Source organism: Sycon ciliatum, chromosome 11 (genome assembly GCF_964019385.1).
Source record: "Sycon ciliatum chromosome 11, ocSycCili1.1, whole genome shotgun sequence".
NCBI lineage: Eukaryota > Metazoa > Porifera > Calcarea > Leucosolenida > Sycettidae > Sycon > Sycon ciliatum.
Window position 1 is genome coordinate 5,917,524 of NC_088653.1, and position 24,544 is coordinate 5,942,067.

The 24,544-nt window shown below is 48.4% G+C and overlaps 2 protein-coding genes and 1 long non-coding RNA gene across 5 annotated transcripts in view; 1 reads left to right on the plus strand and 2 right to left on the minus strand.

Moving 5' to 3' along the window:
• Nucleotides 1-45: 45 nt before the first annotated feature.
• Nucleotides 46-4,331, minus strand: LOC135827326 (nucleotide-binding oligomerization domain-containing protein 2-like). The gene has a single exon (XM_065339848.1). It carries the CDS (start codon nt 4,099-4,101, stop codon nt 958-960), a length of 3,144 nt encoding a protein of 1,047 aa, XP_065195920.1. The 5' UTR covers nt 4,102-4,331; the 3' UTR covers nt 46-957.
• The window catches only part of LOC135827327 (uncharacterized), a 30,123-nt gene continuing 5,624 nt past the window's right edge, over nt 46-24,544 (minus strand). The window contains exon 2 of the long non-coding RNA XR_010555392.1: nt 46-287. This is a non-coding gene — a long non-coding RNA (uncharacterized LOC135827327). The remainder of the gene's footprint in view (nt 288-24,544) is intronic.
• LOC135827296 (uncharacterized) lies at nt 9,879-24,104 on the plus strand. 3 transcript variants are annotated; one of them, XR_010555377.1, is made up of 4 exons: nt 9,879-10,335; nt 18,534-18,820; nt 21,951-22,234; nt 23,326-24,104. XR_010555377.1 is itself a non-coding variant. In XM_065339824.1 (3 exons), the coding sequence occupies exons 1-3, from the start codon at nt 10,278-10,280 to the stop codon at nt 23,377-23,379; spliced, it is 396 nt and encodes a 131-aa protein (XP_065195896.1). In that variant the 5' UTR covers nt 9,890-10,277; the 3' UTR covers nt 23,380-24,104. The 3 variants fall into 3 exon arrangements, 2 of the variants coding, with proteins under 2 accessions (XP_065195896.1, XP_065195895.1); XM_065339824.1 differs by lacking the exon at nt 18,534-18,820 and having other exon boundaries at nt 9,890-10,335; XM_065339823.1 differs by lacking the exon at nt 18,534-18,820 and having other exon boundaries at nt 9,895-10,335; nt 23,336-24,104.

Sequence of the window (24,544 nt, forward strand, 5' to 3'; positions counted from 1 at the left end):
GATTTCATTGAGTAGCACTCCACCAGCAGAAACACAGGAAATCAGTGAAAGAGCACTGTAAAATTATCACCGGAGCATCTAAACCAAATATGCAAAGTAGATTAATCGAGCAGCTGGGACCACATGTTAAAAACACTCCATACACAATCTATACAATCTACTGTACACGGTTAGGATCTAGTTAGGCAACCGGCTCTGTTATCACCGTCCAAGGTTCTGGACAATACTAGGGCAATCACCAGCCAGTATACTGAAAACTGAAACACACAGTGCTATATGCGCGGAGTCTGTGGCAGAAAAAGTCAAAAGATAACGAAAAACTAGCTGAAAGAAAGATGCATGAACTGGGGAATTCCCACATCAGTAAGACACGAATCAGAAAGAACACGTTTATGCCTGAAAATATGGAATTATGTGTGATTGTGGACCACATGCTCCAGGAAAGTGCGAATAAATGATGCACTTTAAACGCACGTGCAAATCAAGTGAAGAATGTAGCCGCCTTAATGATCGTGTGTCCGATATCAGACTTAGTAAATTATAGGTCGTTTATGTTGCACGGCAACAATTGAACACAGCGTTGCGCATACGCGATCGCAATCAATTCTATTGTTAAATGGCTGCGTAAATACACCGTCACTAAAGAATCTGTGCATGGAATGACCATGCCGCTATACAGCAATGCACTAGTACCAGTCTACCACTCAATACTCAATGGACATGAGAAAATATGCTGACTCATCAGCATGACATCATTGGCATAACTTCAAGAAATAGATATACAAAACATTACACTAGTAAGTACACTGTATGCATACAATGTCAAGTGATCAGTTTACATGAGTATCTGCTTTAGTATATACAAATATACAAATGTACCCAGTGCCAATACTCAGTGGGTATCTCCACACATACTCGTGACGGCCCGGTTAAGCAGAGGCATGACGGCATGAAACGTTATCTGTCTGCGTACTGAATGAGCAGCTGGGGTTTACCTGCAGCTAAACTAGCTAGAAGTTCTGCCAAACGATCGTTCACGAACTTCTTCAGAGGCATTGTAAGCACCAGCAACTTCTTACTGGCACCCACAGCCCTGGCAAACTCGGTACTTGCCGTCTCGTTCTGAACTTGAAAATCATTGTCAACAAGAAGAAGAACACGAAGGCAAGGGCATGACGCGAGGATACCAGCGAGACCAGAAAGTGACTCTGATGTAAGACCTGTGTCAACCAAGGACAACACGTCCAGTGATGTACACTGCATGAGACTCGGAGCAACACGGCACAGGAACGTGTCCGTAAGACAATTGTGGCTGACCCCAAAGTGGGAAACCCAAAGCTGATGTGCAGTTAGCAAGCGCTCTACCAGAGGTGCACTCTGTGACGACAATCCTGCGTTCATGAAAGTTAGTCCTATAAATGGCCTTGAAATCAGTAATGGAAGGATCATACCAAAACCCTCATCACCAAACAACAGACGAAAATTCGCGCTGTAAAGCCGTTTGCAGTAAGCCAGAATGACAAGGGCTACAAGAGTGTTATATTTGATATCCTGGGCATGTGGACTGCCTAATGTAACACGCCGAATATCGTGACAACGGACCAATGCTGGAACCAACTGTGCATATCCAGAGGAGGAGATCTGTAGCCACCCAACAATTAGATTCTGCAAAGTTGACTGGTTGACGACGATCATCTTGCTGATAAGTGACACGTGGCGATCTGATATCGAATTGTCTGCAAGGTTGACAAACTCCAATCCAGAACATTTGGAAAGCACTGCACCAAGTTCCTTGAAACCATTGTCATCTATCTGGCATCTGGATATCGAAACAATGCGGATGGATTTCTGATGCGCTTCAATCACTGATGAGATAAGATGGCAATCAGCCGAGGAAAGAAGAACGTGATTGAAATCAAGCCCAGCATGAGAGAATGCCAACGCCAGACTTGATGAAGGCGGTAATGGTTTATCGTTGGACGTGTTGTCCATGTCCGATCCACGCTGACCAAACACACGGCAAGCAAGTAGCATTAGTTGACGACGGACTGGAGTACGCATTTCCTCCAAAGAGCTTCCTGAGAGTGACCCCTTCAATGGGGCAGTCATGACCGAATGCTCTTGTTCTGAGGAGGAAGGTGATGCCGATGTGTGCATGGAATCAAGGCTTGCTCTTTGCTTTGCCTGGAAATACTCGAGAACATGGTCAGATGCATAGGAATTGATAGACTTCAAGGCGGCACACAGCATTCTGATGCTAGCGCGTGGTGCTTTGCGACGCCACAGCTGCAGAAGAGCGCGGACGTAGTCCAGTAACGACGAAGTGAAAGAGTGAGGAAGAACTTCTTCGATAGCCTGAGAAACACTCACACCGTCTGGTAGTAGATCATCAAGAAGGCAAACAGCTAGACTCTGGACGGCCGAATCGTCAAGATGTTCGCACAGAACTTCTGACACCAGCAGAAGATCGTTTTCAGATGAGCGAAGGAAATGCGTCACATCTTTACATGACGCAAGCTTGCGAACATCTTCTTCACGTGGAACAGGCTGAGTAAGAATAGCTGAAATCAAGGCTTCTTTGGCGTCAGGTGCCAATTGTGATGCAAGCAGACACCAAAAGGTGCTCAAGTGACCAGTCAAAGCTCCCACCTGCCTCACAAGGAATTTAACGTCGCTCGCATTGGGAGCAGTGGATGCAATGTACTGAGAAGCAAGGCATTCTTGAACTGAAAGATGGCTGAATTGCCATTGACTAACGCATGGATACGACAGTGACTCGCATGCTACAAGAAGACCAAGTGAGCGACTTTCCTTCGACACCTGCTGTTCATCAAGGTCACGGTCGATAAACACCACCTTCTTATCAACTAGCATCAGAAACGCAAAATGACCCAACTCCAGGATCTTCTCCTTCAAGATACGCGGAATAGACGACCAGTCTGGATACGCAATCTCAGTGTTCTGTCGAACAATACTCAGGATCAAAGACGTGAAGATGCCGAACAGTGACGAAGGAACAGAGCCACAATTGCGGAAAACGTCGCACGTCGACTCCGTGAAGAAAGGTGTTTGCAGAATGGCTGCTAAACTCGGATCTGCATCGACCTGCTCTAGCATGGTGCTTGCCTGCTCGCACGGTAGTACATTGTTCACGTACTCGCGCACATTGTCCCTCGTGAATCCAAGCACCTCTACACGGCGATCAAACTGGCACGTGGCCGACAGTTTCATGACTTCTGCCGAGTGGCGCGACGTTAGAATCAAGCGAACGCCTTTCAACTCCTCGCCGCGAATAATTCCGCGCACAAAATCGCTACAGGTATCGAGCAGTGTTTCATCTAAGCCATCAAATGTGATACAAAAGCGCTGCGGGTTAGCGTGTACAAACGAAGCAATTTCACCTTGCTCTACCGCATTGACAATACCGTATCTCTCTAGTTGTAACAGCTCAACAACAGTTCTGGCATTTCGAACACGAGCATCACGCAGCGCCAATGCACTCACAATGTCAAACTCATGCCAGATCAGACCTCTTGCCCAGTCCATAGGACCTTTCAACAAGAATATGGTCGTCTTGCCAGCGCCAGCACATGCAACAGCCAATACACGAACTGATTCGTCTTCATCAAGTTCTTCCCCGTCAAAGTCAAACATATTGGCCAGTTGCACGTGCTGCACTTTGTCTGCGACTCGCGAGAACACATGGCTCAACTTCTGCACATCGCTTTGCGAGCCGAAGAAAGTTTGTTCATTCAGTGAAGCCAGTTCTTCACGCGGTATGACCACCACATTGACAAAGATTTTATCTAGCGGTCGTTTGTTCGCCTTAGTGCTCATACCCTTCCCCAACCATACCTTGGTAGAGCGGTAGCGACGACGTAGAATCTCCGCAAACTGTCGCACCGCAACTGGCAGTTGACGTGTTTCTGCAGGCGATGATCCAGGATGCATTCCGATCATTGGCGTGCAGGCCTCCGTCTCCGCTTGAGTTGCTCGACAGTCCTCCGAAGCGACAGCATCCGCATGCTCGCACTGTGCGGCGAGTGATGATGAATCCACACCGGCTGCGTTCTCGCATTGAAATCCTTTCTTTTCAGCCATTCAGGAGCACGATAAAGGAATGACTGACAAAACGACAGATCTAGAAACGTCTGTTGTTACTGGGTCCGGGAGAACCCCCAGCCGAACAAACTTCAACAGTTTGTGGGCCAGGGTTAGGTTCGGGTTGAATGAGTACCCCTGGAACAACAACAGTTCTCCGCAAAGTGTTCTAACAAACTATCAAAGCCCATCCGCCTACCGAAGTGTTAGCACACAGACGTATAAAATTAATTAGGTCTGTGTGGTGCTCCCCGACTGGGTCACTGAGTGAGATTTTCAGTTGCCTTGACGGCTTGAGTTGGCCGCGTTCTCTCGAGCATGCACAATCGATTCACCTCGGGCTGCGCATGCGTGTAGTCTGTGTTGTTTTGCCAATGTATGCAGGGCGTATACCAGGTATACGTAGGGAGCCTAGGCTGCAGGGCATGGATCATGGATGATGATGTTGGCTTGGTAGTCAGGTACTACCAGTACTACTAAGTACTAGGTACTGAGTGAGGTACAGTACAGTAGTGGTAGATCATCTGATCATGGTAGATCTACACGTAGAGTCTACGTACATGTAGATAATGATTACATGGTGCAGTGCGTATCTAATATTGACTGAGTACGAGGTCAATAATAATATATTATTATAGGAAATAGAAGCCGAGGTCTTTTACGAGGTTTTTTATTTCCTATACTGACCAAGTACGAAGTCAATATTAGATTTATCACGACAAACAGTCTGCCAGAACGCTAACCTCATGAATCCTGGTTTTATGATTGCACAACCTTTGCACCACCACCTACCTACTCATGCAGTGACAATGCTGCACTAGGCATCGTTCAACTGCGCAACCCATAAGCAGTCAAATATAAGCAGTCAATATAGCCCTAAGGAGTGAAATATGCAGGAATTTTTGACTGCTAAGGTATAGCGAAAATCAATGGGAGTCAATACTAAGGGAGTGATAAAGTGCTAGTAGATCTAGAGTCGTAGTAGTGGTGGTCTACTGACTGACTCAGTGACTGACTGACTGACTGACCAGACTGTGTTGTCTGGCGATCATGGTGTTTCCAAGCCACACGGCCACACCGCACATTATTGGTCTCGTATCCGTCCAGAATGGGACTCACGACGGCAGAATTCACTGTGAGGATGTGTGCGTGAGAGTGGGAGAACGATATGAAAAAGAAATGAAGAGTCTTGTAATAAAGGTCAAATTTTAAGAAGAGCAGTACTAGACTAAATGGCTGAGCAGATGTTACTCCATTGTTTTCTGTCGCGGGCATAGGTGCCGAGATCACGAAGGCAGCTGGGCTTAAAATTGCAGATAGGTGTGAGGCGGACGTCTCGCTGGAGATTATACCAGCAATGACAGGTCGGCCACCGCCTGGCACAGTGTTGAGGGAAGTACTAGCAATGCGCCCTGTCGTTTGGGTGGCTTGGGCCTGGTCAGCCCGATGACTTTGTGCGCCCAGTATGAGTCGTCTGTCGCCATCACAGCGTCTCTCTCCCGGCGTATCGTAGATCGTGTTTCTGATATTGGGAATTCTCTGATTGGCATCCAGCGGGAGAAGGCGAAGAGGAAGAAGGAAGTTCGTCATAGCCAGGCGGAGTCGGCACGGCGTATCAGCAATGATGCATCGGACGCCTTGCGACACACCATTGTCCTCGCCCGTGAACCTGGCGCCTCGAGTTGGCTGACTTGCCGTCCATTGAAAAAGTATGGCTTTTCACTGAGCAAAGCTGAGTTCATGGACGGTTTGTGCCTCCGCTATGGTTGGATGCCGCCGAGGTTACCAACTCATTGCTCTTGTGGACGGGACAATGGTATTGACCATGCCTTGTCATGTCCCCTTGGTGGGTTTACCATTATCCGCCATAATGAGATCCGGGATGTGACAGCCTCTCTCCTTCAAGAGACCTGTCACAATGTCTCCATTGAGCCACTGCTGCAGCCACTCACTGGAGAGAGAATGAGATACAGGTCTGCTATTGTGGAGGAGCATGCGCGGCTTGATGTAGCGGTCAGTGGTTTGTGGGGCAGTCGTTTTGAGCGTACTTTACTTGATATACGGGTTTTTAATCCTCATGCACGCTCAAATCGATCTGCACCACACACCACTGTCTATCGGCGCCATGAAAAAGAAAAGCGACGATGTTATGAAGAGAGAGTGAGAGAGGTGGAGCATGCGACGTTCATGCCTGTTGTGCTGTCGGCAAGTGGTGGCATGGGAAGAGCGGCGACATCACTCTATCGCCGAATCGCGTTATTGAGAGAGGAAAGGAGGAAGGAGAAGTACTCCCACGTAATATCTTACATCAGATGCCGTCTCTCATTTGCCCTGTTGCGATCATGCATCATGTGTTTGCGGGGTTCACGGGGTCTTTTCCGTGAGCGATCGGTTCGGCATCCGGAGTCTGCTCAGCTGGTTGTTGCTGAGGCCCAAGTTGCTCGCATGTGAGAATCTATAAATTGCAGCAGATTATTTTTATTATAAATACTGGACATGGATATTGAATTAAACTGCACTCAGTGACTTTTTACATTTTACAGGCTACGTTTTATTATTCATTGCATTCCCAACTCATCACAACTACGCGCTCTTCAGCCGAACCATACAGACACCAGCAAGGACACTTCCGTTGAGAGATAATGTTGCTCCACGCCTCTAGACAGCTGTTTCGCTCCCTGTCGGAGCTCATCAGTAGAGGATGATAATGATGATAATGGAGGAATGATCATTCTTATACACCAGAAATGGCGCAAGTGCGCGCTTTCCACATATATCAATGGCATATGCAAGCTGCTAAAATGGTAAAGTGTGAGAACAGCGATAAATAATCATAGTACGCGCTCATTGGTGGAGAAACACACCACACAAGCGACGAAAATCTTACTCGGAATACTGATGCCAATGGAAAGTACATGTATGTTGTTTATTATTATGATGTTGCAATGTCCATGTATGCAGGCGAGGCGAGACTCACCGCCGAGATCCCCCAACGCGACAGGCTCGGTTGCCGTTCAGGATTCACACCGACCTGTCCGCCCGTCAACAGGATCGACAGCGGGAGGCCCCACGTACTGATGCCGATGTCGATGCACACCAGGAAACTTGTAGTCGTGAGTGTGATACTAACAGGTCTAGTAGCAACCACTGACAAACGAGAGGCCAGCTGGGGCATTCACTCCAGTCAGGGATGCTTGGTCGACGCTTCGTATCAGCAGCTCAGCTCAGTTTGATCAAAGATGTTGCAGATGTGTCTTGCTTTCCTCCTTCCTTCTTCACCGACTCGTCTTGTCATCTCTCCTTCTTTCTTCACCGACTCTTCGTGTCCACTCTGCTCTGCCACTAACGGCGCATTAAAACTTCAGAACTAAATATTGCGACAGAGCTTTCGGCCATATTTTCAATTCATTGCATTCCCAACTCATCACAACTACGTGCTCTTCAGCCGAACCATACAGACACCAGCAAGGACACTTCCGTTGAGAGATAATGTTGCGAGACATTGCAACATCATAATAATAAACAACATACATGTACTTTCCATTGGCATCAGTATTCCGAGTAAGATTTTCGTCGCTTGTGTGGTGTGTTTCTCCACCAATGAGCGCGTACTATGATTATTTATCGCTGTTCTCACACTTTACCATTTTAGCAGCTTGCATATGCCATTGATATATGTGGAAAGCGCGCACTTGCGCCATTTCTGGTGTATAAGAATGATCATTCCTCCATTATCATCATTATCATCCTCTACTGATGAGCTCCGACAGGGAGCGAAACAGCTGTCTAGAGGCGTGGAGCAACATTATCTCTCAACGGAAGTGTCCTTGCTGGTGTCTGTATGGTTCGGCTGAAGAGCGCGTAGTTGTGGTGAGTTGGGAATGCAATGAATTGAAAATATGGCCGAAAGCTCTGTCGCAATATTTAGTACGTTTTATTATTATTATTATTATTATTATTATTATTGCAAAGCTTTCCTTTTGATCTTGTCTCTTATTGTTGTGACCTTTCCACAATAATTGTGTTGCATTGTCAAAAAAAAAATGAAAAAGAAGTCTTGTAGTCTGTGCATGTGAGTAGATGGCGATGGTGCAGCATCGACTCGAGGCAAGCGAGAAGTCAGCTATGACGGTGAATAGTAGACATGCAGAACGCTATTGCAGAATGACTAGTACTAGTACACGTACTGACTGTATACATGTAGTAGATCTACTGCTAGTATGTACTGCACAATCATGTACTGTATGGCGCTAGGAATCAGTACTAGTACATGTAGTAGTAGGACTACTCACTGAGTCACTCCGACTAGGAGCACGGACTAGGACTAGGAGCACGGACTCTGTGCCATCCCACACTGCATGCATGCACTGATAACCGTAGATCTACTACATCACTGCATCACATAGACCAGCGCTTTGGCCGAGTGGTTGTGGGCTTGCCTGCGAATCACAAGGTCCCGAGTTCGAGACCCGCGCTGGAAGCAGGGAGCGTGTACCATGGTGTACTGTGCTAGCAAATGCGGTGATGCATGCGCGTGAACCACTTCACTACATGCAGTGAACTGCGCCGACACCCACTGGGTACTCACTACTCCGTACTCGGAGTGAGGGCCTAGGCTAGGCCTAGGGTAACAGTTACATGGATGCAGCAACTAACGAGGTTAAACCAGGTAACTGGTTAGCCCCCTTGTCGGGCATTGCCATTGGTTGTGAGACTCACCACCTCACCCTAGCCTAGGCGCTGCATCTGCCACCCTGGTAGCACAGGCTAGGCATGGTGCACCGGTGCACCGGTGGTGGCCTGGCACATGCGAAACTTCTGGTTGTGTGTATTGCCGGTGGTAACGCGGACGTGCAAACTTTACTCTAATACTGCATCACCATTGATCACCATGATCACTGCATCACCTGATCACTAATCATGCACGATGGTCAAGACAACAGTCAACTGCTCTGCAAATCCTCAAAATGACACTCAGTCAGTGACAGAGTCTATCAAGTGCATTCCTAATCCTAGCAATTAGCATTACTCCTACTTCAACTTTCAAGTACTTGTCCTAGGGTGCATCTGATGCAGAAGAATTTGGGGTTTAGTTTTAGTTTAGAAATTTAGAGTGGTAGCCAAGCTAGACTGTTCTTGTTTTTCTCATGTAGAAAATCTCTATTAATATTATAATTATAGCTGAGCCAACACGTCCAGACGAGAATCATGCGCCTGTAGATTCAGATTTTACCTGGTGAACTTCGGCGCGTCGTTCTTCGAGCTTTGGATCTTGGTGCCCGAAACTACAAACTGTGGATCTACTGCCAGTACTGGACAGAGCCTAGGCGCTAGCCTATGCCATGGCAGTGTGGCCCCAGGAGGTGTCGCACGACAATATTTTTGACGTGAGTGTGAGATTTGACGTGTACGCACATGCCTACTATACTAGCTAGCTACATTATGATTGTACATACACGTAGAATGTAATGTAGAAGTGTATTTACAGCCATTTATGACATCAGACGGTATTTTACAGCCATGTATCTCATTTCTTCCTGTTGTACATGTACATGACATAATCACTGTCCGGTCCGGCGTGTATTTACCGCCATACTAGCATTTCCAAGTGCCACCATAATAATAATTTTGAATAAAATACTCACGACGTCAGAGCAGAAAAAAAAACATTTACGGTATGTACAACATTTTAGAAGTGGGAAACCGTCGCGCGCTCTCTACAAACAGACTACGTTCTGACGTCCTACGTTGTCCTGGAAGGTTTTCAAATGCAAGCCAGTTACACGTTCATGTATTGTTGCCTGAAATGCACCCGAAAAGTCCGACAGAGCTCTAGAGTGAAGCAAAGGAAACAAAATAATTTGCAAAACTACTCCGTGCTCGGTACTGCTAGGTGGTGTTAGCGGACACACAGGATCGCCTAGTGCGGTCAGCTCCACGTGACGGTGTAGACGATGGGAATTCATGAACGCTTGGTCTTTGCACAATTGAGCGACGTGACGTCCATTGAAATACTAGTAGCGGAGTTCTCGGCACGTCAAATTTTAGCTAATACGGTCGCGGAGAGAAGTGTTCATTGCGGGCACATGTAGTGCGTGTGCAAGAAGCGAGTGTGCAAATCTGCAGCCGATCCCACTGTACGCTAGCGAGAGCCGTGATTGTGTCGTGAGGCCATCATGGCAGCCAAAGGAAGAATCGCTATCAAGTATCATCATCGCCCGCGTCCTAGCTTTGGTGAGTAGAGTTTTAGTCGCTTTTTTAGAGGGTTCCGCAATTATTTCATTCAATCGGACACATATGGACAACACTTGATATATTTGTCAACATTGTTAGAGGCTCTCCGTCACGTGCAGAGCCACAAACAAATGCGTGCATACGCACGCAAACACACACACGCGTGCGCACATACACACACACACACACACACACACACACACACACACACACACACACACACACACACTTACTCCTCTGTGCTCATTTCCACCCTTGCCACACCGCCATGGGTCAGGTTACAAAGTCCAGGCAGTGGAACTCTGTTGGTTAGGGTATACAGGTATGGTGCTAGAAGAACGTCCCACTAAACTGATAACTGAATAGACCCTTTGCACAATAAGCGAGAGGGGTCGAGACGGGGCATGCTGTGCACGCGCTGCACACTTGGCATGCAACCAGCATGCGTGGTTTGCTGCAGGACGTGATCAAGTTTCCTGTGACAGGCTGTGTTTTCACGGTCCCGACGCGATGTTCATGTATGTACTCCGCAGCCTTTTTTCATTTGAAGTTTTTTTAGTTCTGAAGGAAGAAGTTCCGAAACGCTTTCCAAGGACCACTGTTGGGTTCTTGTTTGCACCAACCGTCATCCCTAACGTTAGTCTAAGGAACCCACTTGTCTTTCCATGCGTTCCCTGGTGATGCTGGCATTCCACACTCTGGAATCCTGGCTATCTGGCGAGAAGAGGGCCGCAGTGCTGCGATATCGTTCCCAGTGTTGTGCTCGGAACACTTTATCCATGACGACTTTCATCCGACCTTGCTTTTGCGAAGATATGGAACGCCCTGCCAAGAGACTCTGGAGCTTGAGAAAAAGGCATGACCCATCCCTGTCTTCGCTATTGGAAGATCGACTGCTTGCTGGCGCTGCTCGAGCTGTTGATGTGGAAGTGGAGAGAGACGCAGCCTCATCGTTCAGGTGTGCGGAGAAAGTCATCTGAAATCGAGCTGTGGCTGTGTGCACGATATGACAGGCTTTCACATTATGCACATAGCCACCAAAGTAAAACTCATGGACACTATCCACGGGCTTGTTCACTAGTACTACTCCATCAGCTCCCTCTTCACTGTCGTCGGCGACTTGCCCCTGCGTCGGAGACAAGCAAGTACGCTGTGGAACTCGCTCTGGGAAACAGAACGGTTCATCACTCATCCACTGGGACGCATGAAATGTTGGGCATGATGAAGGTACACTCGAGGAAGTGGTGCCCTTCTTAGTTCTAGGAGCATCAGGGTTCTGCATAGAGAAGTGTTCTCTACATCGACAGGGGAGAGAAGGTAGAGAAAAGAAAAATAAATTTCAATCTTCAGTAATCCGAAATCTCCACTGAATGCGGAAAACTTACCTCTCCACTGTGTTGCCACACCTGCCGACATGTCGGTAGACTGCCGATTTTGGAGGCTTGTCAGGACCTGCCGACAATTGACCTTCTCCTGCCGACAATAGCCCTGAAAAGTCCAATTTTGACCTTCTTGGTCTAGAAAACATGGTTCAGATTTTTTTGTTTTTTCTGATCATCACGAGTATTTTCCATAGACAGCTCTCTCCTCAGGTGCTAAGCGATATCATCGTCTGGCTCGAGAAAACCTGGAGTCATCAAGCAAAGTAGCTTTTATCCAACTGAACAAGACCGGGACACTCAGCCTTCGAACAATTTGAAGTTCGATCGGACGCTCTGACTTTTGTCAGTACGACCGTACTCGACTCATACGCACTGCACTTGCACTCGTGCCGGTGCACCGGCATGCGGCAGTGCATGCATGCACACGTAGATGTACTCGTACGTAGTCGACTAGTCGTAGTGTGCAGTCACTGCAGTGCCCCGCATATCGCGCATGCACTCGGCCCAGTGCATGCAGTGCATGCACGCGGCCCTGTGCATGCAGCGCCAGTGCCAGTGCAGCCAGCGGCATGCGGCAGTCAGTGTGCAGTGATCCGTAGATCTACCCGTCGCGCTTTGGATCGCATCCGGATGCTAACTGGGCCAGTCCGATCGAGCGTGGGCCATGCAGTAAGTCTACTTTTTTTTGTAGAACTCTCTGTAGCAGTGTCTGTACACACTGTAGGTCACACGATACGTGGATAGTCGATACCCGATACTCCGATAGCGCTAAGTGTGTCTTTCTTCTTTCATGCACTGGCGCCATGGCACAAGTCATAGATCTACATGACATACATTGTATGCTGTGTTTGCATGCATGCACCAGGCTGTATACAACGAGTCATGTACAATCAGACTGATGAGTGATGTACTGCATGCACTGCTACGCGATCCGGTGCATGCACAAATAATTCAATACAAGTACAGTAGTCAATAGTGTAAACTGAGACTTTCGCTGACTGTTCATGCGGTACTGTATTCTGTAGATCTAAATAGACTGAAATACTAGTAGTCACTACGTGGCAGTGCGCATTTAGGCCGCTTGTCCTAGCAATAGATCCTGTCAGTGCTTTAGTCTAGACCATCTTATTCTACATGATGCAGACAATCATTACCGGTACATGTATTCATAATTCTGCTCGGACAAGCCCGTGCCGGTAACACCATTGACATTCGCAAAGTCGAATACAGTACCTCGAGCCCTTCAGTCACGCAGTGGTGTCCCGCCCTGGCCATACATGATTCAGTCGTAGATCTGTCTTGCTTGCTTGCAACGCAGCTAGCCAAGAGGAGCAAGAGACGTCGCCCCTCCACGGCTCCAGACGTACGACCTGCGAGGCGAAATGGGTGCCCCGCCCTGTCACAGTACCGGTAATACAGTCATGTTCAGTACGATTCAGTCACAGGAGTCGACTCGTATGACTTGCGGGCTTGGAACACAGCTAGCCAATCGTCTTCGGACATACGATATCACCCGCGATGTGAAAAGAGCATCACACACGTACACTGCCACTGGATATGTCGCCCATTGTCGGTATGATGCAGCCCACCAGGCGCAGGTGTACTGCACCATACTGGCGATGAATAGATCAAGGCAGGAGTAGGACTTTTGTGGTGAAAACAGCAACCAAAAAAACATGCCAATGATGCAGCGCGCTGGTGCTCTGCAGCGTATAAAGGCGGAGTTGTGTCCTTGTGAAAAGTACCAGATGCCGGAGCAGCGAGACTTCTTCTTCCTCTTTTTGTTTTGAGTCGGAGGTGATGTAGTTGACTTGTGTAGCGTAGCGTGCTGAGAAAGAAATACCGATAGTTTGCTTTATCAGTGTGATGTCTAAGTCTGACTCTGACGGGGAAGACTCCCCGCCACGTCCCCTAGCGAAAAGGAAGAGAGTAAAATGGTCCCAGGCTTACATGAAGGAATGGGAGGCCGAACCGGAGTTGTCTGGCTGGTTGACAAAATCCAAGCGGACTGAAGGAAAGGCCTTTTGCATAGTCTGCTGCTGCGACCTTAGTTATCACAACGGCGGAGTCGCTGACTTGAAGAAGCATGCGGGGCGGGATGTCCACAAGGCCAATGTCCGAAGTCGGGAACTGCATGGAGATTTGCGCAAGGTGAAAGCTGGCCCGAAGCAGCGAGATGCCATGTCAGTGGCATGCAGCAACGCTGTTTTGCAGCTGGGTTTTTTCCTCGCTGAGAATCATCTGGCAATTGCAACTGCAGACCGCTTGACACCGCTGATAGCCGCTATGTGCCCGGATTCGAAGATCGCTGCAGGGATGAAAGCTGCGAGGACCAAGATGACGGCCGTGGTGCACACAATTGCGGAGGATATGCACTCCAACCTCCTCCAGATACTACGAAGATCGTACTTCTCGATCATGCCCGACGAGTCCGCGGATGTTTCTGTACAAGAGCAAGTGGCTGTTGCGGTCAGAGTGTTCAACAGCGATGAGGGCTGTGTCCGAACCTACAGCCTAGGCCTGCGTCCCGTGGACCAAGCCAATGCAGAGAGTATTTTCGGTATCATCTCGTCCATGTTGGAAGACGGTGGACTGAGCTGGGACAATGTCATTGGGTACTGCTCGGACGGTGCCAATGTCATGCGAGGGTCACGCAATTCTGTTATGACCCGGATCCTTGCCAGGCAGCCCCATGCGTACACCCTCCATTGTGTATGCCATGTTGCACAGCTGTGTGCACAAGCTGCGTGCGATGCCCTGCTACCGGATAATTTCCAGGACTGGCTTCAGCGTGTGGCGTACTTCTTTGACCGGTCTCCAAAAAGAACTGCCGCCCTGAGGAAGGTGCAACAAGAGTATGATGTCAAGCAGCACAAGCTAGTCAAGCCTGCGCCGACGAGATGGCTGAGCCTGCATGCATCTGTAATGCGGATGCTGGAGCAGTGGGAGGCCTTGCTCCACTACTTTCAGTCGTGCCCGGATGTCTGCCAACTGCAAAACGTAATGGACTGGGTGTCATTGATGGAGCGACCAGAAACGAAAGCGTATTTGCTGTTTCTGGGAGAGGTTCTCCCATTGTTTGTCACATTCAACCTCAGTTTCCAAAGTGAAGACGTGAAAGTTCACTTACTTTCAAAGTCCCAGGCCCAGCTGCACAGAATGCTCCTCTTTAATTGCGTGAAGGCTTCCGCAGTACGTGGCGCAGATGGCAACGTTGATACGGAGATTCAGCTTGACATTTATGATGATGAGTTGGAGCTGTCAAGGCGAGACATGATTATTTCGGCAGACGCTATGGCATTGCTCGCCACATTGCCGGACGAACGCCGAAAGCGGTTTGCAACCAGAGTTCGCAGTTTCTACCAGACGGCTGTGGTGCAGGTCAGGAGAAGGCTGCCGCTAACGTGCCCAGTGCTGCGTGGGCTAGAGTTCCTTTGTCCTGTAGCTGGAAAGGACTGTGCTGCTCAAAGTGTTGCGGATGTGGCGCGTGCGTTTCCGCATGCTGTGAGTACCGGCAGCCTGGATGCGTTGGTCCGAGAGTGGCAGTGCTACCAGTGTACCACGCACAAGAACCTTCCCACGGAAGTTGACCGCTACTGGCATGCAATTGGGAGGCTAACCGGTATCAACGGCGATGCAATGTTCCCAACGTTGTCGTCATTGGCTCGTGCTGTTCTTGCTCTGCCACATTCAAATGCCGACATTGAGCGCCAGTTCTCAGCAGTGACTGCGGATAAGACGAAGACAAGGAATCGAATGCAGGAAGACCTTTTGCAGTCGCTGATGACCATCACACAGAATAAGTCCTCCCAGGGGTTCAGCCCGACGGAGAAAATGCGTGAGCGCCTGCCTCACCATGTTGCTGTCGCTGCAGGCCGTGCCGTAGGAAACCAGCAGCCCGTGGACCCAGAGACCATTGCTATACCTGCAGCACACGCAGTGCCCGAGCCGGAATTGTCGAGCAGTGATTCTGCGTCTCAGGCCCATCCACCCAGCACTGTACCTGCTAATGTGTCGCTGCCAGTCAATGCCGCACCTGCTCAGGAGTCTGTGCCAGCCAATGCTACGCCATCTATGCATATGCCTGCTGTTACTATCTCCAGGCGGATTTGGCGTGTTGGGCAGCTCTGTGAGTACTATTTGCCGATGGAATGCTCACAGAGTTGTATAGATGGCAGAAGTGGTAGCAGTGCTTGTGCAGTGATTGCTACGTATGTTGTGTCAAGAGCATTACGTGGCCAGCTTGAGTTGCCTGCCCCAGGTGCACCACCCTCGCCTGCATGCACCAGCACCTTTATCGGCTGCATCCGTGATGGAAACCGCACATACGACGCAGCTGGATTGAGCAGTGCCTTCCTATCTGTGTATGATGCGAAGGACCTCATGCCAGTCTCCCACGGTGTGTGCGTGATGAAAGATGGTGATCTAGGTATCCGCAACAATGCAGCCTGTAGAAGTGTGATGGAGAAAGCTGGCAACATGGCCATGAAGTGTGACCGCATCGTTGCTGGAGTGCTCGTGCACAACCCGTTGTGTATCGCCATTGTCTTCACACCACATGGCTTTGCTATTGTGTTCGACAGCCACCGTCACCGTGAGAAGGGACCAATGGTTGCTGTCCTGCGGCACAAGGCATCGTGGTCTGCCATGGGTGAGTTCATCCCGGGGCTGTTCCCTGGTAGCAAGCTGACTGACGGTCACTTTTGTATTCTGCAGGCATGTTGACTCATTTTGCTCTTCATGTAGTTGCATCTGAGTGCCAATTATCATTCTATTGTTGTTATTCGTTTGTTTAGTTTGTTTTGATTTCTTGGTTTATCGGGTTGGTTTTACTCTTTCAATTTTCATTTTATTTTTGGTGCTCTATTAAGCGCTATGTGGCTTATAATTTCCTTATTCTTCATTTTGTATTTTAGCGCTTTCTGGAGTTATCATTTTCGTTTTCTTCATTTTGCACCACATTATTATTTCTTGCAGATGTTTTAGTGCTAAGAAGAGGTTGGTGCGACTTCGGCAAGTCGGTAGGAAAAGCGTGAGCTCCCATGTAGGGAGCAACACACCCCTGTTTTAGTGCTACATGTAATTATTATAATATTGTCTTTTGGTTCAGTTTGTATTCTGCCAATTGTGTGCGTACATCAGTAACCCAGTGGATTTTCTGGTATGCCTGGTATAAGTTGCTTTCCACTCTACTTGAATAGTGAAATATGATGGTATATCCCTGATAAAATATCTTTTGTTAATAGCTATGCACAGCGTGTTAATGCAAATGGGTGGTGAGGTGGCAGAGGACATTGATTGTTATGTAGTGGCATGTGTGTGTAGATAGTGGCGGTAGCGGGATCGGGGGTCCGGGGGCGAAGCCCCCGGACGATGCATTTTAGTTTTGAATCCTACTGATATTTGGCTAAAATGGTGTGGCAACACTGTCTCCAACAACTCCTTCTTTTTCCAGACAGATACGCACCCTCATTCAGCAGAAAACTGTTCAGTTCCTTCACAGACCATTCTTCATTTGACAGTTCGTCCACGGGTTCCACAGCCATCGATGGCAAACCACTCGACACTCTCTCCTCCATCTCCAAAATGGAAAAATACAGTGTTCCACCATGCTCAACAACTGATACTCTGCACAAAAATTGAAGAGGATGCCCCGTCTCGGATCACGTGACCGTTATTGTGCAAAGGGTCTATTGTGGAAAGCTACAAATGAAATCTACAGAGTAGTCATGTGATACTGTGTACATGTGTATGCTTCAAAGTGTGGATATGTGTAGAGTGGGTGAGTCAAATACCACCCCCTTCCTCCCAGGACACACACACACACACACACACACACACACACACACACACACACACACACGACTGTATGAAATTATAGTATAGGCTCCATGGAGGTGAGACAGTTGCAGAAAACCCTGTCAAGGCGACCACCTGCCGGAGAAGGCCACAACAATTAGGGCCAAGGATTGATACTTTCCAGTCCAATGACTCTGGATGCAAAGACCACCTGCACACGGGGACCACATTTGTGAGGTCCTTTGAGTCATCAGCTTAGCCAGGTCCCACTGTACTTGTAGCTGGTTTGATAATACCCACTTCACACATGGAATTTATACAAGAATGAAAGTGCTCGAAGAGATGTTTCCAATTTGTGGCAGGACCAAACATCGAATCCTATAACGGTGGTACGTTTTACCCGAGTCTGTCATGACAGTACACGGTTGTATGCCCTCTTCAAGGGTAAAACCCCGTCTCATGAACTTTGTACCCGGTACGCCCGGTAGACGTGTTATCCAAGCCTGTACTGAAATGATTTTCACTATAGAAATTGAACTTGTACATGTACCTGGAACTAGTAGTGTTGGTGGCCAGGGGAGGGGGGGGGGGTATACACAGTCTTCTGGCTGGCGTACCTTCCGGAGTACTGTAGGAGAAAATGAGCCGCACAAAAAAACACACCAGGAAATAACCGGGGAAAAAGGTCGGTGCAGCTAACATTACGATGGTCAAGATAATGATAAACAAGGTAGATATCTGTTTGTCGTAAACAAAAATACTGGGTGACGCTTATTAGTGTGGCTTTAAATACCCTCCAAAAAGTACGGTAGTACAAAGGCCACTCTGCCTTGATAACCTCTGTCTTGTTTGCAGCGCATGTGCACGACAGGTGGCACGACAGGTGGCACGACAGGTGGCTACAAAAGAGTAGCGACGATCTCATTGTAAATATCGGTCTAGAGTTAAACTTACACCGATTTTTGTATTGGCCATTATTAAACCCGCTGTGTGTTCTGTATGCAATGTCTTGTGCAGCTTTCAATAAAGTCTTCCTGGGCATCATCGCCGCGAACGGACGCGTCACGGACAATTTCTTCGACACGCAAGTGTGCATCTATAACCAGGTGGATGCAGCATGTCGATACGCTGAAGCGGTCGGAGCTCTAAGTCTGGTCTTTGGTGTTTTGTTAGCGTTCAGCCTATAACTACTTTCTCATCTTGCTAGAGATCGAGGAGGATCGCATCAAGACGTTCTGGTGTCTATCATCGTTGCGGCGTTCATGACGTTTGCCTCGCTGGTTTGCTTTGGAGTTCTTGAGGCGGTGAGTCTGTGCTGCTGTGTTTATGTGTGTGTGGGCTGGGGGGTGCAATACCGGTGCCGGCGAGGACTCTGCTCTCACTGCCCTGCTGCCAGGCTCAATGCAGCACATGTGGCAAGTGCTGCCAGTCAAAGAGGGGTTTTCAACTCCACAACTTTGCCAAAAATATAACAGAACTCTTGTTGGCAGCTAGCCTGCGGAGCGTGCTGCACACCATACTCAAGCAACCTTATCCATGTCTGTCGGTCCCTCGTATGAGGGGACATGTTACTGTCTTGCGGCAATGTGCAGTACAGGACAGGAAATGTGTGTGTGGGGGGGGGGGGGGAGGGGCATGTGTGTGTGTCTGCGTGTGCGCACACACACTAGTAGCGAGTCTGACATTCGCCATCCGTTGTCCAACATGCCTCCTGGTGTGTCCCTTGCATGGCCACATACCCAGTCATGCCAGTGGAAGAAGGAAGAAAGGTGTGTGTGTGTGTGTGTCAGTTGTAGTTGTAGGAGTCAGTTGTGCTTTTTTGGAGCTCTGACACTGCCTCCAGCAGCTATGCGCCGTGTGGTGTAGACCAGGCCATGGTTGTGGCAGCCCGTCTCAGTGAATTTGCGCTTCACTGGGAGTTTTTTTTGACACGCAATAGCACAAGCAGGAGATGCAGTATAGTACAGTGTGTGTGTGTGTTTGTGTGTATGTGTGTGTGTGTGTGTGTGTGTGTGTGTGTGCGCGCACGCTCGCGCAGCAGGTCTGACATTCTCCATCCGTTGGCCAACATGCCTCCTGGTGTGTCCCTTGCATGGCCACATAGCCAGTCATGCCAGTGGAAGGAGGAAGGAAGGAAGGTGTGTGTGTGTGTGTGTGTGTGTGTGCGTGTGTGTGTGTGTGTGTGTGTGTGTGTGCGCGTGCGTGTGGGTGGGTGTATGTTGTAATGAATAGCTATGCATGACTGTAGACGCCACTCTGCACTGTGACTACAGTCGTCCCTCTCTAATCCGGCACCTTTTTGCAACGGCATTTTCTGCCGGATAAACAAGGGTGCTGGATTATCAAATCCTGCCCTCCAACCCGGCTCACCTAGTAACGTCCATGTTTGTGTCGTACGTCAAAATGTAGGGATTTTCTGTGTCAATCCAAGGACTTTGTCACAAGTTTGTGGAATGCATGTCTGTAACATGCCATGTCTATAACATACACTTGGGAATATCCTATGCACTGGTATAGGATATTGGCACCGGTACGGTATGCGATGTACAACTGCTGGATTAGAAAATCAAATTATGTACAGTTTGAGTGATTTGTTGCAGAAAATCGCTGCCGGAGGCGGAATTCATGTGCCGGGTTAAAGCGTAGAAAATGAACTGAAAAAATCCGTTTTGCCAGAAAGTGTGCTGGTTTGCAAGGGTGCTGGATAAACAAGTGCCGGATTAGAGAGGGACGACTGTACTAGTATTCTGTACTCGCATAGTAATCTAGCCATGGTGTCTTTGTTACCTAGGTCTATGCGGTTGCGCATGTAACCAAGTTCCTGGATGTGTTGTGTACCGGTTTGCACATGCATATGTAGCATGCTATCCCGTGTGTTGCGGCGGCTGCTGGCACAAGTACGACTGCAGCTGAGTTTGTTTTGTTGTTCCTTCTTCTGGTTAGTTCGAGTTTGTGTTGCTTGTGTCCATTTTGCTAATCTCTCCTTTTCCAATATCATGTTTAAACTGTACTACTGAGAGTTGTTGTCGGGTGAGAGGAGCCGTGCGTCGGGGGACGAGGGTTCCACAACAATGTGTGCACCTGTTTTGTATTGGGAGTTGGAGTAGTGAGGAGAGGTGCTCGTGTGTTTCACTCTAGTGATTTGGAAGTACAGAGGAAGTGTGACTTAACCTGCTGGACTACTCAGTGCCTGTATGGGCAGAGTACGGTACACAAAGAAAAAGAGTTTGTTCCCATAGCTATGCAGAAGACGTTACTTCAGTAACGTGTGGCGCTAGTCAGGGTCCACACAGGTTTAATTTGGTGTTTTTTTTTTGTTTTTTTTTGTGGCGGACGGACCTCCGTCTGGCGCTATCCCGTACCTGTCCCGTCCCGTATCATCAAGATGTTTATTTGTGCCGTCGGCATGCCTAGCGCTATCCCGTACCTGTCCCGTCCCGTATCATCGATCCCGTGTGCCTTGGGGCGTGATCCCGCCTCGCAGGGCCAGCCCGCTTTACATGTAAACGCACAACATGTTTTGTGTGAGTTTGTGTGCAAGGCCGAGATCCCATTAGCAGACTGGCTGGCCCGCCTGTCGACCAGCCCAGGAAGCGCATGTAGGCCGATAGCATAATATAACGTGTAATTATAGAGAACTCTCGCTATTGTGTACAACGTCTATAGATGTATAGCAGGGAGTCGTATTATGTATACGACTCGTTTGGTGTTTGTTTGTTTGTGCCATCCGTCTGGCGCTATCCCGTACCTGTCCCGTACCATCAAAACAACGCATCCTCCATGAACTTGTGTAACCGTGGTACGTTTCACCCGAGTCCGCAGTATCAGTACACGGTTGTATGCGCTCTTCAAGGGGAAAACCCCGTTTCATGAACTTTGTACCCGGCACGCCCGGTAGACGTGTTATACGAGCCTGTACTGAAATGATTTTCACTATAGAAATGGAACTCGTACATGTATCTGGATCTAGTAGTGTCCGTAGGGACGTGGTGTGTATACACAGGGATAATATTTGTATTATGTACATGTAGTTGGCGTACTTTCCGGAGTACTTTATACACCGCACATAAAACACCAGGAAATAACCGGAGAAAAAAAGGAAATAACCGGGAAAAAAGGTCGGTGCGGCTGACATTACGATGGTCAAGATAATGATAAACAAGTTAGATATCTGTTTGTCGTGACAAAAAAACCTGGGTGACGCTTATACTCCAGTGTGGCTTTAAAATATACTCAGAAACATACGGTAGTACAAAGGCCACTCTGCCTTGATAACCTCTGTCTTGTTTGCAGCGCATGTGCACGACAGGTGGCACGACAGGTGGCTACAAAAGAGTAGCGACGATCTCATTGTAGATATCGGTCCAGAGTTAAACTTGCACTGATTTTTGTTATTAAACCCGCTGTGTGTTCTGTATGCAATATCTTGTGCAGCTTTCGACAAAGTCCTCCTGGGCATCATCGCCGTGAACGGACGCGTGACGGACAATTTCTTCAACACGCAAGTGTGCATCTACAACCAGGTGGATGCAGCATGTCGATACGCTGAAGCGGTCGGAGCTCAAGGTCTGGTCGTTGGTGTTTTGTTTGCGTTCACCGACTTTCTCATCTTGCTAGAGATCAAGGAGGAGCGCATCAAGACGTTCAACCTGGTGTCTATTATCGTTGCGGCGTTCATGGCGTTTGCCTCGCTGGTTTGCTTCGGAGTTCTTGAGGCGGTGAGTCTGTGCTCCTGTGTATATGTGTGTGTGGGTGGTTGGGCAATATCGGTGCCGGCGAGGACTGAGGACTCTGCTCTCACTGCCCTGCTGCCAAGCTCAATGCAGTGCGTGTGGCAGGTGATGTCAGTCAAAGAGGGGTTTTCAACTGCACAGCTTTGCCAAATAACGTTCCAGCAGAACTCTTGTTGGCCGCTAGCCTGCGAAACGTGCTGCACACCGTACTCAACCAACTCACTTCATTTCTCTCTGTCCTTCGTATGAGCGGACATGTTCCTGTCCTACGGCAATGTGCAGTACAGGACAGGAAATGTATGGGTGGGGAGAGGGGGTGGGGGTATGTGTGTGGGTGGGTGTGCGCGCACACAAGCGGCGAGTCTGACATTCTCCATCCTGTGGACAACATGCCTCCTGGTGTGTCCCTTGCATGGCAACATAGCCAGTCATGCCAGTGGAAGAAGGAAGAAGAAAAAAAGGTGTTGTGTGTAAGTGTGTGTGTGTAAGTGTGTGTGTGTGTGTGTGTGTGTGTGTGTGTGTGTGTGTGTGTGTGTGTGTGTGTGTGTGTGTGTGTTTGCCTGCCTGTTTGTGTTTGTGTTTGAAGTAGGGAGGAGGTGTGCTCGTGTGTTTCACTCTAGTGATTTGGAAGTACAGAGGAAGTGTGACTTAACCTGCTGGAGTACTCAGTGCCTGTAATGGGCAGAGTGGGTGGGGGAGGGTTATAACTAAACTTTTTCGTTCCGTCAAAATTATTGATATTGCCGGATGGCCCGTAATGAACTGTTCAAAAAATGGCGTTGACTCGATTTTGGTGCGGGAGTGCCCGGGAATCTCAATTTTTTGGTCTCGTTTAACTTGTAAATATGTGTATATGAAGGAAAATAGCATTTGTATATCTTTTTCCTTGTCTTTCCAGACAAACTCTGTTGGAATGGTATTACCGGTGTTTTACTCCTTTTCCTAATCAATGCGTGTGTGTGTGTGTGTGTGTGTGTGTGTGTGTGTGTGTGTGTGTGTGTGTGTGTGTGTGTGTGTGTGTGTGTGTGTGTGTGTGTCTCTCTCTCTCTCTCTCTCTCTCTCTCCCTCTCCCTCAGATGCTTGCAGGAATGGGCGGCCGACAACCCTCGACAGGAGCGCGTTGTCCGTGAACTCATGAGTCAACGATGCTGCTGTGTCGGGACAGAGCGCCATTGCTTTGTGCTTCATAGGAATGGTGTCTTGGGTAAGGGACATCAAGCAGAGGAGAGATTATCTATATGCTTTGTATAACTAGCGGAGGGTGACTGTGTGCACTGGCAGTGTACTGAGAGTACTCAATACGGTGGACATAGAGTATGTAACACAGAACCCATAGCATACATAACATGAAACTCAGAGTTATAGGAAAACCTGGGACTAACGACCACCCCTTGGGGCCAGAGAAAGTGGTCTTTAGTGGCAGGTGGTCCTTAGTTAGAGGTTTGCACCGCACCACCTTATAATAATGAATGTGAGACCGTCCGTGCCTGGTGATGTGGTCTATAGTAGTACATGCCTTGTGCCTTGTAACGGGTGCATGCCGGTCTAAATGGTTTTATCATGAATGAAGTTATTGTACTTATCTATTTTCATCTTCTCTATATTTATTTGCTTTGCTTTTTCGTTAACTGATTTGCCAGTGATGTGATCTATTCGTATTGCTCGTATAAGAGATTTCCAGGAGATTTTTCGTATTCTGCATTGCCTTCCAACTTTGAGTGGAGCGGCGAATTGCTTTGCTGTTCTTGGGTCCGTGATCCGACCACGGTTGGTTGCTCATGGAGCACACTCAGCATTGGATTATTTCTTTGCACGATGTTGGAGGTTATTCGAATGTGATTGGAGGATTATATAATGGGTGGTTTGCATGCAGTGTGAGTTGCTAGTGCAAGGCTTAGTGCAGTGCTGTGGGTTTTGTCACCACACTACTGTTGGTCGCCAGAAGAACTGGGGGGTCAGCCTCCCAGCCTAAGCCGTTCTTACTTTTCATGTATTGCACTCTATTCACAGTTGAGCCACCGTGTATACATTGGTATGCTGTGCTTGGTGAAATTCTAGCCTGGTCGTTCTTCGGCGCCCGACAATACTGTATTTCTATAAATGATGCCGACATCACCCGTTACCATGACACCAGTTGTAAGTAAACGTACGATTTTGCACAAGCAAAAATGAATTGTTGTGGGAAGTAGGGAGGGGTTGTATTAGGAGCGAACAGCAGTGAATACGCTCAAAAGTAACTTCTGGGCCCGGATATGGGAGTTTTGACAAAACTCCCATATCCGGGCCTAGAAGTTA

Coding starts and splice junctions, on each gene's coding strand:
- LOC135827326 (XM_065339848.1), bottom strand. CDS start 4,101: ATGGCTGAAAAGAAAGGATTTCAATGCGAGAACGCAGCCGGTGTGGAT.
- LOC135827296 (XM_065339823.1), top strand. CDS start 10,278: ATGGCAGCCAAAGGAAGAATCGCTATCAAGTATCATCATCGCCCGCGT. Junction 10,336..21,950: donor TCGCCCGCGTCCTAGCTTTG/GTGAGTAGAGTT, acceptor TATCTTGTGCAG/CTTTCGACAAAGTCCTCCTG. Junction 22,235..23,335: donor GCTTCGGAGTTCTTGAGGCG/GTGAGTCTGTGC, acceptor AGATGCTTGCAG/GAATGGGCGGCCGACAACCC.